General features: G+C 38.0%; 1 protein-coding gene across 3 annotated transcripts in view; it reads right to left on the bottom strand.

Annotated features, from left to right (window-relative positions):
* Positions 1-16,045, bottom strand: part of GPHN (gephyrin) — a 352,857-nt gene that overhangs the window by 275,057 nt on the left and 61,755 nt on the right. For all 3 annotated transcript variants that reach the window (XM_004584467.3, XM_058655546.1, XM_058655544.1), the window contains exon 2: positions 1,048-1,126. In XM_004584467.3, the coding sequence (XP_004584524.1) occupies positions 1,048-1,126 (79 nt within the window). The remainder of the gene's footprint in view (positions 1-1,047; positions 1,127-16,045) is intronic.

Below are 16,045 nucleotides of genomic sequence, written 5' to 3' on the forward strand. Positions count from 1 at the left end.
AGGATTATTTCATCCTTGGTTAAATTTTAGCATTAAAAACCTGTCAAACCTCAAAGGACTAAAAATTGTGGGAAAAGAAGAGTGTCAACGTTTGGGTGAAGAAATAAGAGATATATGAAAAACAAATGTGACAAAATGGAGAGAGTGGTTTCAGAAAATCAGGATTCATCACGTTTTTAACTTTGATATTCAATATACATTAAACACTTTCATGATAATGTATTTTTTTAAATGCTCAATCAGTAAAGAATCAGTATCTTTACATTTTATTTTCAAATGAGTTCCTGGAGAAACTTGTGGAAGAGTAAATAACATGTCATATGGATTTCTTATTTTGAAATATTTTATTTATTCATTAAATATCATTAAAGTACCCAGAGTTGACCAGGTGTGTTTTTTTTTTTTTTGCCTGTAACTAAAATACAATCATAGGAAGGTATGCTCATACAGCAGATGCATATATATTTTCCAATAAACTTAAGTACAAAACATTTAATGAATGAATGCAATAGAAAGTAATATTTCAGCCAGTACCTGCTGTTAGGAGTAGTACTGATATACCAGCAAAGAAAATTAAAATTTGAAACCCCCAAATTTCTGCAATATTTCTGTGCCATACAGAGCTTCCAACAGAATCAGAAACACACTCAGTATGTTCTACTAAGTAGTCATTATAAATAACTATTTTATTTCCAAAATATAATTATTAAAAATATTTCAAGAGATTAAACTTGATGTGAACAAATCAAATGTTACCTTCAATAGCAAATCAATTACATCTTTCCTGTCTACTATTGCTGCACAAGCAAGATATCACCAGGAACTAGCTTCATACCTTAAAAAGTTAGTAATTAATAACATACCTTCTTTCAAAATTTTTTATTCCTTAAAAAAATTATTCTATCAGACTTTACTACATTTACCACAACTCACTAGGAAAGGATAAACTGCCCACCTGTAAAACAATTCTAAGTTTAACTTTGAAAAAATTGAGGCCATCAACAAAGAAGCTTTAGATTACATGTAGCACTGAAACTAAATACTCACAGAGAAGGGTCCTGTACGAGATCTTTGAGATTTATCCCACTGCGATCTTCTGCAAGATTCCTGAAGCAGCTATCACTCACTAAACAGGGGTGGGGAAAAGGAAAGACAATTAATTTATTAATATTTAAGTTATTGTTGATCAAAAGGAATTTTAAAGAAAATTCACCTTTTTACCCCAAACACCAATACTGATTGATTTTAGGCCACTCAGTTTAACAATATGTTACTATTCAAGAAAACGTTAGTATTTCCATAACAAGCCAGCCATTTAAGCATACAGATGTTATAAAATCCAATACAGAATATAAGAAACATGTTGATCTAAATTTTGTTGTACAGAAGACCAAGAACATTCCTTCCCCTCTTTCAGCCAAAACACTGTGTTCCCATTACTTTAGATACTAGGTTGCTTTCATAGGTTTACTTCAACAACTCTTACTAAACAGATCTTGTGCTAGCTGAAACACATACTTATATTTCAAAGCTACCTTAGTTCTGCCCTTAATTACTTTATAAATGACAGTCAGTCTATCTAGTGTCACCAAGAATAACCAGTCAAAAGCACTACATACTGAAAACTGTGTAGAACAGCCTTCTTGGCAAAATTACTCCCTAATAACACTTCTGCATATATTCATTTTTCAGGTCCTGAATTCGGGTAATGATTGACAGTCATTAATATACTAAGCACTATACATTAATTTTCTCATGTTAACAATCATGTGGGTCTATATACAGTCAATATATATTGATGACACATTTATTCATTTATTCTGCTATTTATCTGAGCAACAAGACAGGTACACAGAGGCCGACCAACAGAGCTGTCATCCACTGGTTCACCTCCCAAATGACCGGAACAGCCCAAGTGGGACCACCATCAACATTAGAATGAGGAATGCAATCCAGGTCTCCCATGTGAGCAGCAGGAACCTGACAACATGAGTCCCTGCTGACGCTTCTGCAGCTGCATGAGCAGAGGTCGTGGTGTGGATTGCAGCCAGGATTCACTTCGATCTGTGAAGCGTCTTAACTAAAATCTTCATGAACTATGCCAAATGCATACCTCTAATCAACAGTTTGTATCAATTCACCAAATTATTAGAAACTGTATTTAAAAGATGCAACAACTCATTTCTTTTTTTTTTTTTTTTAAAGATTTTATTATTATTGGAAAGCCAGATATACAGAGAGGAAGATCTTCCATCCGATGATTCATTCCCCAAGTGAGCCGCAACGGGCCGGTGCTGTGCCAATCCGATGCCAGGAACCAGGAACCTCTTCCAGGTCTCCCACACGGGTGCAGGGTCCCAAAGCTTTGGGCCATCCTCGACTGCTTTTCCCAGCCCACAAGCAGGGAGCTGGATGGGAAGTGGAGCTGCCGGGATTAGAACCGGCACCCATATGGGATCCCGGGGCTTTCAAGGCAAGGACTTTAGCTGCTAGGCCACGCCGCCGGGCCCGTAACAACTCATTTCTAGAGGGACATTAACAGCCTTTCTCTAGTCAGGAATGATCTTCTTAATGATTTATGAATTTATGTTTTGGGGCCCAGCGCAGTAGCCTAGCAGCTAAAGTCCTTGCCTTGTATCCAACAGGATCCCATATGGGCGCCAGTTCTAATCCCGGCAGCTCCACTTCCCATCCAGCTCCCTGCTTGTGGCCTGGGAAAGCAGTCGAGGACGGCCCAAAGCTTTGGGATCCTGCACCCATGTGGGAGACCTGGAAGAAGCTCTTGGCTCCTGGCTTCGATCCAGCATAGCTTCAGCTGTTGCGGCTAACTGGGGAGTGAACCAGGGGACAGAAGATCTTCCTCTCTCTCTTCGCCTCTCTGTGTATCTGACTTTAAAATAAAAATAAATGAGTATTTAAAAAAATAATTTATGCTTTAAAAAAAGCAGCATTCTGTACAATGATTATAATCTCAATCATATTATTCCATATTTTAAAACATGACCATAAAGCACTTAATCATTTAAAACTTGCTAAGGCTATAGTAAAGATAAAGCAAATTCAAACTGTATTGACTCTGTAAGTTCCAAATATCCAGAAACTCCAAAGTAACTGTAAAAACTGTTGACAATTATTTAAAACTAGACAAATAAAGGAATAATTTATAATCACAAGAAAAGAGGAAGACACTGATATGGAGTTTCAAAACACAAATATTCAAATAAAAGAAAAAATTTAAAAAGGCTCCTTAGGAGTATTACATAAACTTCCAAAAAAACATCTCTCTCTCTCTATTACAGAGTTAGTCAAATGTATAGTGAAAAGTGTCATGTTGCTACTCTGTCCTAAAGAGATGAGTTACGATTCTTGTTTACAGTCTTAGCCTATATTCATGATGAACATTTTTTAACTTTTTGTTTCCAAATTGCTATTTGTGGAGCTCTTTACCACATGGAAGGTTAAGCCTATGATTGTTAAATGGACTGAAAGGATGTCATTGTAAAATTTTTTATAAATAAAAGAAGGAAGAAGGGCGGGAACACAGGACAGACAGGGTACGGTGGGAAGTATCACTCTTCTCCTAAATTTGTATAATAATATACATGAAATGTGTTCAGCTTATAAAATTTTAAATTACTTAAAAAGATAACCAATCTCTCAATTAATAGCAGACAGGCTAGCTTAATAATTCTTAGCTTCACTTTTTTTCAAGATAAATTCCTAGTTTTTATTGCTTTTAAAAAAGAAATCTTCACCAGATAGAATTATTTTAAATTACAACTAAATAGCATTTACTACATTCACAATATTATATAACTACCATTTCTAGATCTAAAAACTTCTTATCTTCAAAAAGCTATCTGGTGCTTATTAAACAAGTTCCACATGCTCTTTCCCAACCTCTAGGAACCATAACTCTGTATTCTGTCTGCAGAGTAACTACACTGGCTAGTTCATACAAACAGAAATATATAATACATGATGTTTTTGTATCTGATTTTTTTCATGTAACACCTTGTTTGCAAAATTCAACTACATTGTAGCATGAATCCATACTTCATTCTTCTCTGGTTGATTAATATTCTCTTCTAAATATATATACCTTTTTGTTAATTCACCGATACTTAGACTGCTTCCATCTCTTAACGCTTATGAATAATGCAGAAATGAATATGCATGGACAGTTATTTGTACCTGTTGTCAATTCTTTAGGGTATAAACAAAGAAAAGGAATAGCTTGAACCTCTGATAATTCTACATCCTAACTTGCTGAGGAACTGCCCAAATGTTTTCTGCAGGGTTTTCTCCATTTAACATTCCACTGGTAATATCTGAGGAGTCTTCCTTTCCCACAGTACAGCTGTTATTGTTTGTATTTCTGAAGCGAGGTCTCCTACTCACTTCATGCCATTGTCAGTTACATCATACTTTGCCGACAACAAACAATGCTGAGGATCTTTCACGAACTTATTGGCTACCTGCATATTGTCTGCAAGTCTACTCATGAACTTTGCTCACTTTCAACTGGGAACCACAGGCATTGTGCTGTAACGAGTTAAGCCACTACTGGAGAAGCTTTAGCAAAGTGCCCAATTTGAGCCCTGACTACTCCATGCTTCTGGTCTACTTTCCCGGTAGACCTAGGTCAAGCAGCAGGTGATACACCAAATGTGTGAGTTCACATGGGAAACCCAGATGAATTTCCTGGTTGATGGCTTGAGTCTGACCGAACCTCAGCTGTGACAGGGATCTGGAGAGTGACCCAACATATCAAGATAGATTTCTCTCTCCTTGCATGGGTTCAAGTTTTGGAAGCTTGATCCCAGTATGGCAATGTGAAAGGTAAAGGGATTTCTAATGAAAAGTTGCGCCTAATAGGATGTCCCTAGGACATTCAGGATACCCTGGGAATGGAAGGCTAGTTTCTGGAGTGAGTTCTCTTAAGAGTGAGCTTTCATGAAAGCCTGAGAAGTATGACTCTCTCCAGCTTCCTGTTCAAGTCATGATCTGTTTCACCCCTGTGTGCTCCTGTACATGCCACCCATCATAAGGTCCTCACCAGGGCCAAGATGATGCTAGTACTATAGCCTTGAAGCTCCAGAACTGCAAGCCAAATAAGTCTTTTTGTTTATGAAGTACCTGCCTTCCAGTATTACATTATGGTAATAAAAACAGACAGATACAAGTTAATTAATGAACTTGTCAGGATCCATAAAGATAGCAATAATTTAGCAGCAACAATAAGGAGGATAACACAGAACAGCATTAAAAATCCACTTTATATTTAATTGGAAAAAATACAGAAAGGTAGTAATAACTTCATTTCACTCTTCCATAATTTGGGGAGTAAGGGGAACATAATGCGAAGTGTCAAACACTAAGAGGGATGAGGTCAGCCAACGTAGGAGGAGCAGTGTGATGTGCCAAAACCTAAGCACAACGTGAAGGGCCTAGTCACAGAAGGGCATACTAGTGCAGGGCATCAGAGCCAAAGTGTTATGAAAAGGACATCCCCAAAGAGGCACAGCCTACCATGCACGTCAGAAGCAGATTAAAGTGAGGAAGGTACCACATGAATGATTTGCCTGGTGTGAAATGCCATAGTCTGATGGGATGAAGAGGGCCTGCATCGAAGAATCAGCTTGGCAGGAGGCTTTGAAGTCAAAGTGAAGAAGCCAACATCACAAAAGGGTGCCTTAAATGGAGTCAGAAGGGCATCCACCCAGAGTGGGACCAAAGGTGAATCCCTCAGAAGAATTAAAATATTATAAATAAAATGATTCAGGTCAGTCGCTGTGAACAGAAGTAGGTTACAAAAACAGAAAAGGGAGAAAACTGAAAATGAAGCTTAGATGTGTTGCATTAGATCTGAGAATACTGTGGACTGTGCCGGGCCCTGTGCTTGCTAGAACATACAAGAAACTAGTCTGGGAATACCTCAAAGTATCTTTGGAGAGCTCCCCAATCGAACTGCTGGACTCAGAACTCTAACCAGGAAAGGAGAGAAGACAGAACAGGTCAATCATTCATCTCAGCTATATGTTGGCAGCAAATTATGGGGCAAACGGAGACTTTATGATGGACCATATCAATTGGTGGACGACCTCATCGAGCGAAACTGGCAGCGATTCATAACTGCAGAACTGTTAACACCACTCGAGCACATATCTCAGAGCATGCCCCACATCCGGGACTTAGGGTGGGCGGGAAACCGGGTGGGGCTTCTCCCTCAATATCCCCCTTTACCTCAGATACGTGATGGAAACAATATGGACATAATAGCATTACCCACTTTCCTATCCCCCTAAACCTTTTTCTTTTCCTTTAACTGTAATTAACTATGTAAAGATTGTCAACAACAATACAATAAAAAGAAAAAAAATTAATTATAAAAAAAAAAAAAGAGAGAATACTGGCAAGTATTCATGACACAAACAGGTAAGTTCCTTGGGGAAATGTTTGAATGGTTCAATAAGGTACCTGTTCATAAAACAGTTGTTAATTGAAAGGGAAAATGATAGTATTATATCAGAGAAATGTGGTTCATACTACAGATAGGCACATATCATACATTTCAGTTAGTGAGACAAATCCAACAGACTATACATCTGAAAAGAGACAATAGTAACAATATAGCATTATTTGATTGCTCATCTGGACAAAGACATACAACTAAGTATAAGAACCAGCAAGTCACTTTGAGGCATTCATTAAGTAGAGAGAGAGAGAGAGAGAGAGAGAGAGAGAGAGAGAGAGAGAAAGGGAAAAAGGAAAAGAAAAAGCATAGAAACACCAAAAATATCTATACAAGAACGTATGTACAAAGGCATCTAAAACTGAGGGGAAAAAGAAAGTTTGCCTGTTAATTGTTAGGACTTAATAAAGTACTTTAAGAAGTTAATAAAATTAATAGTCAATGACAACTATTGCATAATAAAATTAATCAATAAAGTTAATGAAATTAATAACATCAGTAATTAAGATTTCAAAAACAACCTTTCAATTCAAACTGTGACATTCTCTGAAAAGCAATTAAAGTATGCAGAAATAGAGTGCATTTAAAGAGTATCAACGATCAACAATTTATAATGTAAAAAAAATAGTCTGAAGAATAAAGTGCATTCAAAGTAAATTAAATTGCCTAAAGAACAGAATGCAATGCAGGAAGCATAAATAAATTCAAGCTCTAGAAAACAGCCTAATCAGGAAAAATAGGAAACAATGTAGCAAAAGCCAACACACACCAATAAAAAATTAAATTTAATCATGATAGAAAGCAGTAATGAAATATATATACAAAGCAGTATACAACCAAAATAGAAACAAGAACTACAGCAATGGACAAGCAAATGAAATGGGCCACCCTGCGTGAGGGTGCAGAAAGTAGAATATGGTAGCTTTTGGTGAGTAGATCAAACTTAGCAGAGTGGATGATTCTACCAAGTCAAATAAAATAAAGATAATTCAGTTTTCCAATACACTGTTTGTAAATATACTGCACATACATATAAATCTTTAAAACATTTTTTGCAACAGTGAAAATCATTAAGCTGTAAAAAATAAATTGATATATGCAATATCTCTCAGCAGTTAAACAAGTAAAAACTTCATCAATATGAATGTATTTCAGAGACAATGCCAATAAGAAAAAAGGCAAACTACTCAAATACAGTTTAAAATATGCAAAATAGTATTTTCTAGATATAATGAAAATATAAATATAAAAGCAAGCATGGGAGTGAAAAACACCAAATTCGGAAGTAGGGATATCGCTGGAAGACAAAGGGATGAAGGTAAATGGTATGGATGAGTAATTCACAAACTACCACTTTATCTATAATACTTTATTTTTTAGTTCAGTAGTGATTACCCACACTTATTAGATTATGAGAACTTTAATGAAAAGATTGTTAACTACCCAACAGGAATGTTTTATGTAGAAAAGCTTTTGTTGACTATACTAAATCCAATAACAATCCAACTATTCCTAATAACACACATCCATAATATGCATATAAATACATTTATATTTATATAAATATATAATTCATATGTTATATATTATATAAAATATATTTGTTAGATTTATATCTATATTATATTTATGTGATTATAAAACTAACATCCAAACCATATCTACTTTTATACATAATAGGATTTAAAAATCTGCACTTGCGCTTTCAGCCACTGATCTTTCAAGAGAGCCTTATCAGCAATACACATGCACCCAATTCAATTACAATACTGAATTATTTAATTCATACTCATGTTAACCTCATTAACTACAAACATGCTGAAAAACCTTGTGGTATTCTTTCATGAATAACAAAATGTCACAATGATCCTAGCAGACAGTGGTTAGAATATTTGATCAAAACTCATATGTTGATCATCTGTTGATTACTAGTCTGACTTCCTAACTGCCTCTGAAGTACATATCTGGATAAAATGTAGCTATCCCCAGAAGGTGATCACCTCCTTATATACTGCTGGCATGAAAGTAAACTAGTACTGTCATTATGGAAAACATTATGGAAGTTCTTCAAAAATGTAAAGCTTGAACTATCATATGATCCAGCAATCCTAGTACTGGCACATATCCATAGAAAATGAAATCAGTATGTCAAAAGATACCTTCCCTCCTGTATTTATTTCAGGTTATTCACAACAGCCAAAGTGGGGACTTAAGCTGCCAATATCAATGGGTCAATAAATAAAGAAAAAATGGTATACAATTAAAAATCAACAAAACCCTGTCATCTGTGCCAATATGTGTGAGCCTAGAGAACATTAAGCTAAATAAGAAACAGAAAACACTGTATTATCTCACTCACATGTGGAATCTACTTCTTTTTCTTCTAAAAAAAAATTTGAACTCAGAAGAGTGGAATGATGTGTAGCAGAGGCTTTGTTGGGGAGACACAGGCATGGAGTTTTTTTGAAGCACATGTAACCATAATGAGGAAGAATAAGTTTATAAGACTGATTGTATTGTATGGTGACTACTGTTAACTACAACATATTGTACTCTTGAAATACACAAGAGTAAATGTTAAGTATTCTGACCACAAAAATAGTAACTCTGGAAGTAACACATTTGTTCTACAGCTAGATTTAAACATTCCACAGTGCATAATACTTCAAAATACTGTCATATATAATAATTGCACACAACTGTATCTGAGAATTAAAAAAATTTTTAAACTCATTCTATAAAGACTCTGCTTCTGCATAAAATACTATATCATTACAAGGCATTGTCACTCTCAGTCTAAAATCCAGACCAACAATACGATAAATGAGCAAACAAAAATAATCACTTCTCTTTTTAAAAATCACAATGATAGTAGGCAAAGAAATCTAAACGACTAGAAACCTAGAATGTGAAAGAAATGCTACTTTCAGCTGTGGTGATTTAGTGATAGTAAGAGAAAATCAGCATCATCAGAAATAGAAATAAGCCTGAAAAAAATGCAATGTCTATTTACAGGCTACATGTGGGCTCCCATGACTCAACCTGTAGACTCCCACAACAGACTTCATTCCCTAGTTACTTTTCCTCTTTGGGCTAAGCTGTCACCAGAGATGGACCCCTTCAACTGTCTTGGGCTTCTGTTAGCGGAAAGAATCACCATGCCTAGCTATGATCAAGGTAAAATCTTAAATTTTCAAAATAGATCTATTTAATCTCCTGATTCTGTAGTCCTGATTACTAACAAGGACACAGTCAAGCAGAGATAATCTCTAAGGATAGTCACATTTGATCAAGATTGTACAGCAGAGGGAGTGAGAAACCTGTCTGAGCTAACATTTTAAAGGCCAATCAGTATCAGATGACTGTGGGTAATACAAAATATAGAATTTTGACTAAATACTCTGACCACTAAGATCACAGTGACAGGCATACAATCAGCAGACTGTAAATAGTTTAGATCAAAAAGATGACACACTAGTTTTAAGAGCATTGTGTGACAATGGGTTAGGCTACAGTTCAATGTCAGCATCTCATATCACAGTGCCAGTTCAGGTTCCATTTGGTTCACCTCTGATTCAGTTTCCTGATAACTCACCTAGTATTGAGAAGAAAACAGCCCAAGTGCTTGAACCCCTGCCACCCATGTGAGACACCAGGATGCAGTTCCTGGAACCTGTCTCTGACCTGGCTGTTGTGGCATACAAACAGTAAACCAGTACACGACAGGTTATTTCTCTCTGCCTCTCAAAATAAATAATTATTTTAAAACAGTCATGGTGATGATATGGTCAACTTGACAGAGTACAATAAGCCAACAAAAGTCAACAAGTATGAACATCTTAGTCCCAAGAGGGAGCGGAAGATGCCATGAGAATGATGGACCAACTTTTTCAGACCTGTAATAAATTTGGGAGTGGCAATGGTTTCTCACTGAAAACAAAGTCTTTGGGGGGGGGAGGGTGGGAGGAGGGAATGGAAGGGGGAAAATTCTATGATGGTGAGTAAGTTGCCAAACCAGGTACACTGATGGAGCCAGGTGGCTGAGGTAGTGATCTGAGCTATACAGCTTGATCAGCAACTTGATTCCATTTCATCTCGTCAGAAACAAGCCAGGCACCAGCCATTAAGATGAGGGGTGGGGGGAATCCCAGTACCTATAAAACTGTGCCACATAATACAATGTAATTAATAAATAAATTTTAAAAAATAAAAATAAACTGAAAAAAAAAAACGAGTGACTCAGGCCTTCCAGGAGACAGGTGGGATTTGTCTCCTAGCCTTCAGCCCCATAGAGAGCAGTTTCTGTAATCTAGTATTCTTCTTCAAGTTGAAGTCATGGAAAACAGCTCAACATTCATGAAAAACATAACATACTTAATCTTTAAGGGTACTTTCAAAGCTAGGAGTTGGTAAATTTATTCTGAAAAGGGTATATAGTAAATATTTCAGGCTTTGCAAATCTCATAGTGTCTCATGTATATTCCACGTATGCCAAAAGCCTTAAAAACTTTTTAAAAAAAATCATTCCAAGCTCAAGATTTGCAGAAACACAAGTTACAACCAGATTTAACACACAGGATGAGCTGCTTCAATCCCTCCTCTAAAGCAAACATAATGGTTTCAATTTAGCCCTCCAGAGCAGTACTTGAAGCTGGAAGGTGGCTGCCACCCAGTGGACACCTTCAGTTTTTCACTTAGCTAAAGCATCAGTAAACCAGGCCAAGACGTCAACAGCAGTAAATTGTACACAGTACAGAGGAACATCCCAACAACTTTACATAAAAGGTTAACTTAAAATCATTTCCCATTGAAAATTGTATTCAATTCTATTAGTTGGAGTCAGGCATTCCTTTGCATACCAAAACATGGGCCAATGTGTCTAACAGGTACATTTTAGGAATCACAGTAACGGCCATGAAATGACTGATCTTTCTAGACTGGAAAAATTGGTAAATGGAGAGCAACGTGAAGAAAAGGGATGGTGGAACACGAAAATAAGTGAGTAGGCTTTTTCTCACCTTTGGCTACTTGTTGGTACCCAAGCCCCAGAACTGCTTACTCCATGTTGCTTATTGTATCTGAAAGTCATTCCAATTCAAGGGACTTAACTTACACTAAAACTCTTAGCCTCCATTTTCAACAATTTGGCAAACCCTGTACCCACCTTTCTATCCTCACACAGGGTCAGGAAGCATAGCAATCTGGGCATCTATATTTAACAAATTCTAAAAACCAGAGTCCCTTCTTCTCCTTCAAAGTGCACAATGGCACCTGACTTTCACTGTAGGCCACGTAAACTGGAGAATACAAGAATAGTGGGATGAAAAGACTGTGATTAAGACAATGGCACACACCAGTTAAGTGTAACTTCACATTGACATTCAGTTTCGAGCAGGCTGATTCATGCTTCAACCAAACTAACTTCTAATGTTGTTGGTTCTCCAAAGGTGTATACACTCATTGCTGACACTGTTTATTTAATTACCACAGATGTTTTGACTGAGTGGTCACAGCAGTAATCTTCTGACAAGGGGCATAGGGCTGGCTACCACACTGTCAGCATAAACTTCCCTTTTTATCTCATGGATGTGAATGAACAAGCAAAACATCACATGGAGAGCTAGTTCAAATCCTCGGACTTGCTAACTACTTAACATTCACTGAAAAACAGAACAATAGCAGGGTTTCCTCTTCAATCACTGTTAATCCTCATAAGTTAATCGTTGCAGGCATGGACAATGGTAGACAGTCTAGCATCCCACTGTCGAGACACATTCAACAGCCTCAGAGGGAATCCATCCTCAATCTGGAAGTAGAGACGCACACTGTACCATATCCTCACATCTGGACATGTCAGTCTCCACTACACAGTCACTATCAATCCCCCCAAGTGAAAAGCCACAAAACAAAACAAACAACAGGAAGAAAAATGGGAATTTACAATGCCATTAAGTTAAACAACATGCCATTGGATATGACAGTCTCCACTACACAGTTACTATACATTCCCTTAATGAAAACCCATAAAACAAAATCAACAACAGGAAGAAAAGAAATTTACAATGCCAAGAAGTTAAATAACATGCCACTGAATGACTAATGTGTTGCTGAAGAAATGAAAAAGGAAATCAAGAACCTTCTTGAAGAAAAAGATGCTACTGTATGATCGATGAGTCACTGAAGAATTTAATGAGAAAAAAACTGTTTTGAAAAAATGAAACTAAAAACAATATATCGTGTGGATTTTGACATTTCTGTTTTCAATCGAGTATTCTTGACTGCTGGAATGTTAACTTCATTAAATGAATTTGGAAGTTTTCTCTTTCTGATCAAGTTTCAAAAAGACTAGTATTAGTTTTTCTTTAAATTTATAAAATTCAACAGTGAAGACATCAAGTCACTGGCTTTTTCCTTAACAACTCAATATACTCATTATTTTTCTGTTCAGATTTTAAATTTCCTTATGATTCAGTTTTGGTAGGTTACAGGTGTCTAGTCATTTATCATTATATTTTAATTTATCCAGTATGTTGCCATATAATTGTACACAGAAGTCTCAAGATCCTTTGTACTTCTGTGATATCTATAGTAATACGTTCTACTTTACTTCTGAATTTACACATGAGTCTTCTCTCATTTCCTGGTCTTGCTAAAGCTTTATACTTCTTATATTTTCAAAACTCCAGGTCTTAGTTTTGTTCATCTTTTCTGAAGCTTTTATTATTTTTAAAAGATTTATTTATTTTTACTGGAAAGTCAGATATACAGAGAGGAGAAAAGAAAGAGAGGAAGATTTTCCATCTAATGATTCACTCCCCAAGCAGCCACAATGGTTGTAATTGAACCAATCCGTAGCCAGGAGCCCAGGGCCTCTTCTGGGTCTCCCATGCGGGTGCAGAGTCCCAAGGCTTTGAGCCATCCTCGAATGCTTTCCCAGGCCACAAGCAGGGAGCTGGAAGGGAAGTGGAACTGCCAAGATTAGAACCGGCACCCATATGGAATCCTGGTGCTTTCAAGACGAAGACTTTAGCCACTAGGCTAGCGCACCAAGCCCTTCTAAAGCTTTCAAAATCTCTCATCCATTAATTTCTTTTTTCATTTTTATTCTCTCTTCCTTCTACAAATATTAGGCTTATTTGTTTTTTTTTCTAGTTTTTAAGCTATGCCATTAGGATAATTATTTGGAAACCTTCTAAATTTTTGATATAGACATATTACTGAAAAACTACCTTTTTTTAAGGAGTTCCCAATAAGGTTAAATATTCGAGCGTCCACATCCTCCTCCACAAATAACTAAAACAACAAATAAAAATAGCTACATCTCAAGGTGAGTGTGTAAGAAAAAACACCAGAGCTCAGCAGAGGCATAACAAGAACCAAAGAGGACACAGAGGACTGGCCAGACAGCAGAGAGAAAATGCCAACCAGTAACTAAGAGTTTGGCCCAACAGCTGGGGAGAAATTCCATCGCAGAGCAAGGCATGAACAGGAGAGCCTGAGCAGAGCCATCTGCAGGACAGCCTCAGCAGGTAGCCTGCTCACGGGAGAAATCCACAAGAATACAAAGCTGGGACCGCCTGAGGTTCTCACGACTAGCTGTGGTGTCTCAGAAATTCACATTAGATTCCCCAAAACCTTGAGAGCAGAGATTACACAATATGACACCATCTTCTACAAAGGAGTTATTTTCAGAACCATCAGTGGCCCAGAGGCTATCACATCCCCTATTCCCAGGCCCCATTTACACTCCCCTACATTAGTAGTAGTAGTAATACTAATACTAATGCTAATACTAATACTAATATTAATACTAATATTAATACTAATAATAAATACAAAACAGGGCCTGGCGTGATAGCCTAGTGGCTAAAGTCCTTGCCTTGAATGCACTGGGATCCCATATGGTCTCCAGTTCTAATCCTGGCAGCCCTGCTTCTAATCCTAGCTCCCTGCTTGTGGCCTGGGAAAACAGTCAAGGATGGCCCAAAGCCTTGAGATCTGGGACCCTGCAACCTCGTGGGAAACCCAGAAGAGGCTCTGGGCTCCTAGCTTCGGATTGGCTCAGCTCCAGCTGTCACCGCTGCTTGGGGAGTGACCCAGCAGATAGAAGATCTTCCTCTCTGTCTCTCCTCCTCTATATATATCTGCCTTTCCAATAAAAAAAAAAAAAAACAAAACACACACACAAAGTAAGAATAAAATCAAAAACAAGCAAAACAAACAAAAAATAAAACAAAAATACAAAGCAACAAAACACCTGCCGTCTCACAAATCCAACTATATCTAATACAGCAACTGTGACCCTAGCACCCTAAATCACACATTTCACAACAAGGGACACCAAGGACTACACAAAGACTCGACAGTCAGGGTTCCTGCAACCCCACCCTGGTCTGCCGGCTGCTGCTAGGAACTGTGCACATTCTCTAGAGTTAAGGACTGTGTTTGTACTCATGCTGCTTACAGTTCTACCACTGCTTCTCTGGCTTCTGGCCGACACAAAGGCAAAGGCTGAAGATCTGGGCACCCTGCCCATCCTGCCAGTAACACTAGCCCTGTGACACTCAGACGTTTGAAGACAAGAATGCACACTCCCATTATCCAAGCAGCAGGGCAGCTCCCTCTGCTTTGGGCCGTCACACAGACACTGATACATACATTCTGCATGTGAAGACTGCCTGTCTCGGTACCAGATGATCCTGCAGCTTCAGGCCCTGCACATGGACAGTGGTCTGCATCCTGCCTCTTCCCACATCAGCACAGCTTCTGTGGCTTCACTTCATTGCACTGTAATGGGGAGTCTGCAAGCTGGTACTCGCTAAGACATCATATAAATAAGTGAATGGAGACATTGCACACTCCATCCTGGCAGCAGCCCAAGTAACCTCTACTTAAGGCACTTGCAAAGCAATGAAGGGGTCCACAAACTCACCAATTCTGGTGCCATCCAACCTGCAACTTCAGGCCCTCAGAACAAGTAGAGTAGTCTATATATCCTGCCCATCCCAGCCCCAGAATGAATCTTGCTACATCAGCCTCTCAGACAGTAACCAGAGTTCTCCTGGTGCCAACTGGTCTGGTGGCATCAAGCTGTTGCAAAGCCAGAGGCAGGGCTCTGTGTGACCCACCTATTTTAGTACCAAAGTAGGTACCATGGTTGCAGGTTCTCACACGGTGAATGGATCTCTGTGCCCCAACAGCCTAATGTTAGCTGGTTCTGAAACTTCAGTTTCTCAACTCAGCAACAGGCAAGGGGTCTACATACCCTATCCATCTCAGCACCAATACAGGTCCTACATCTTTCAGCACTGACACAGACAGTGACATAGAGTCTGCACACTGAAAACATAACAGCTCCTCACAAGGCTTCCAGCCTTTGAAAAGGCAAGAGGTCAGCAATTCCCACCTATTCCTAGTCTTGCCATTTTTGCCCCTTGGACACACAAAGGCTAGGGGACTACATATCAGAGATCCAAGAAACCCCATGGGACCCATAAGCTTTCTACACTATCCACTACAGCAAAAGTGGATTTATAGAGATTACACTACAGCAACCAAATAGAAGAAAAA

Source organism: Ochotona princeps, chromosome 26 (assembly GCF_030435755.1).
Source record: "Ochotona princeps isolate mOchPri1 chromosome 26, mOchPri1.hap1, whole genome shotgun sequence".
Lineage (NCBI taxonomy): Eukaryota > Metazoa > Chordata > Mammalia > Lagomorpha > Ochotonidae > Ochotona > Ochotona princeps.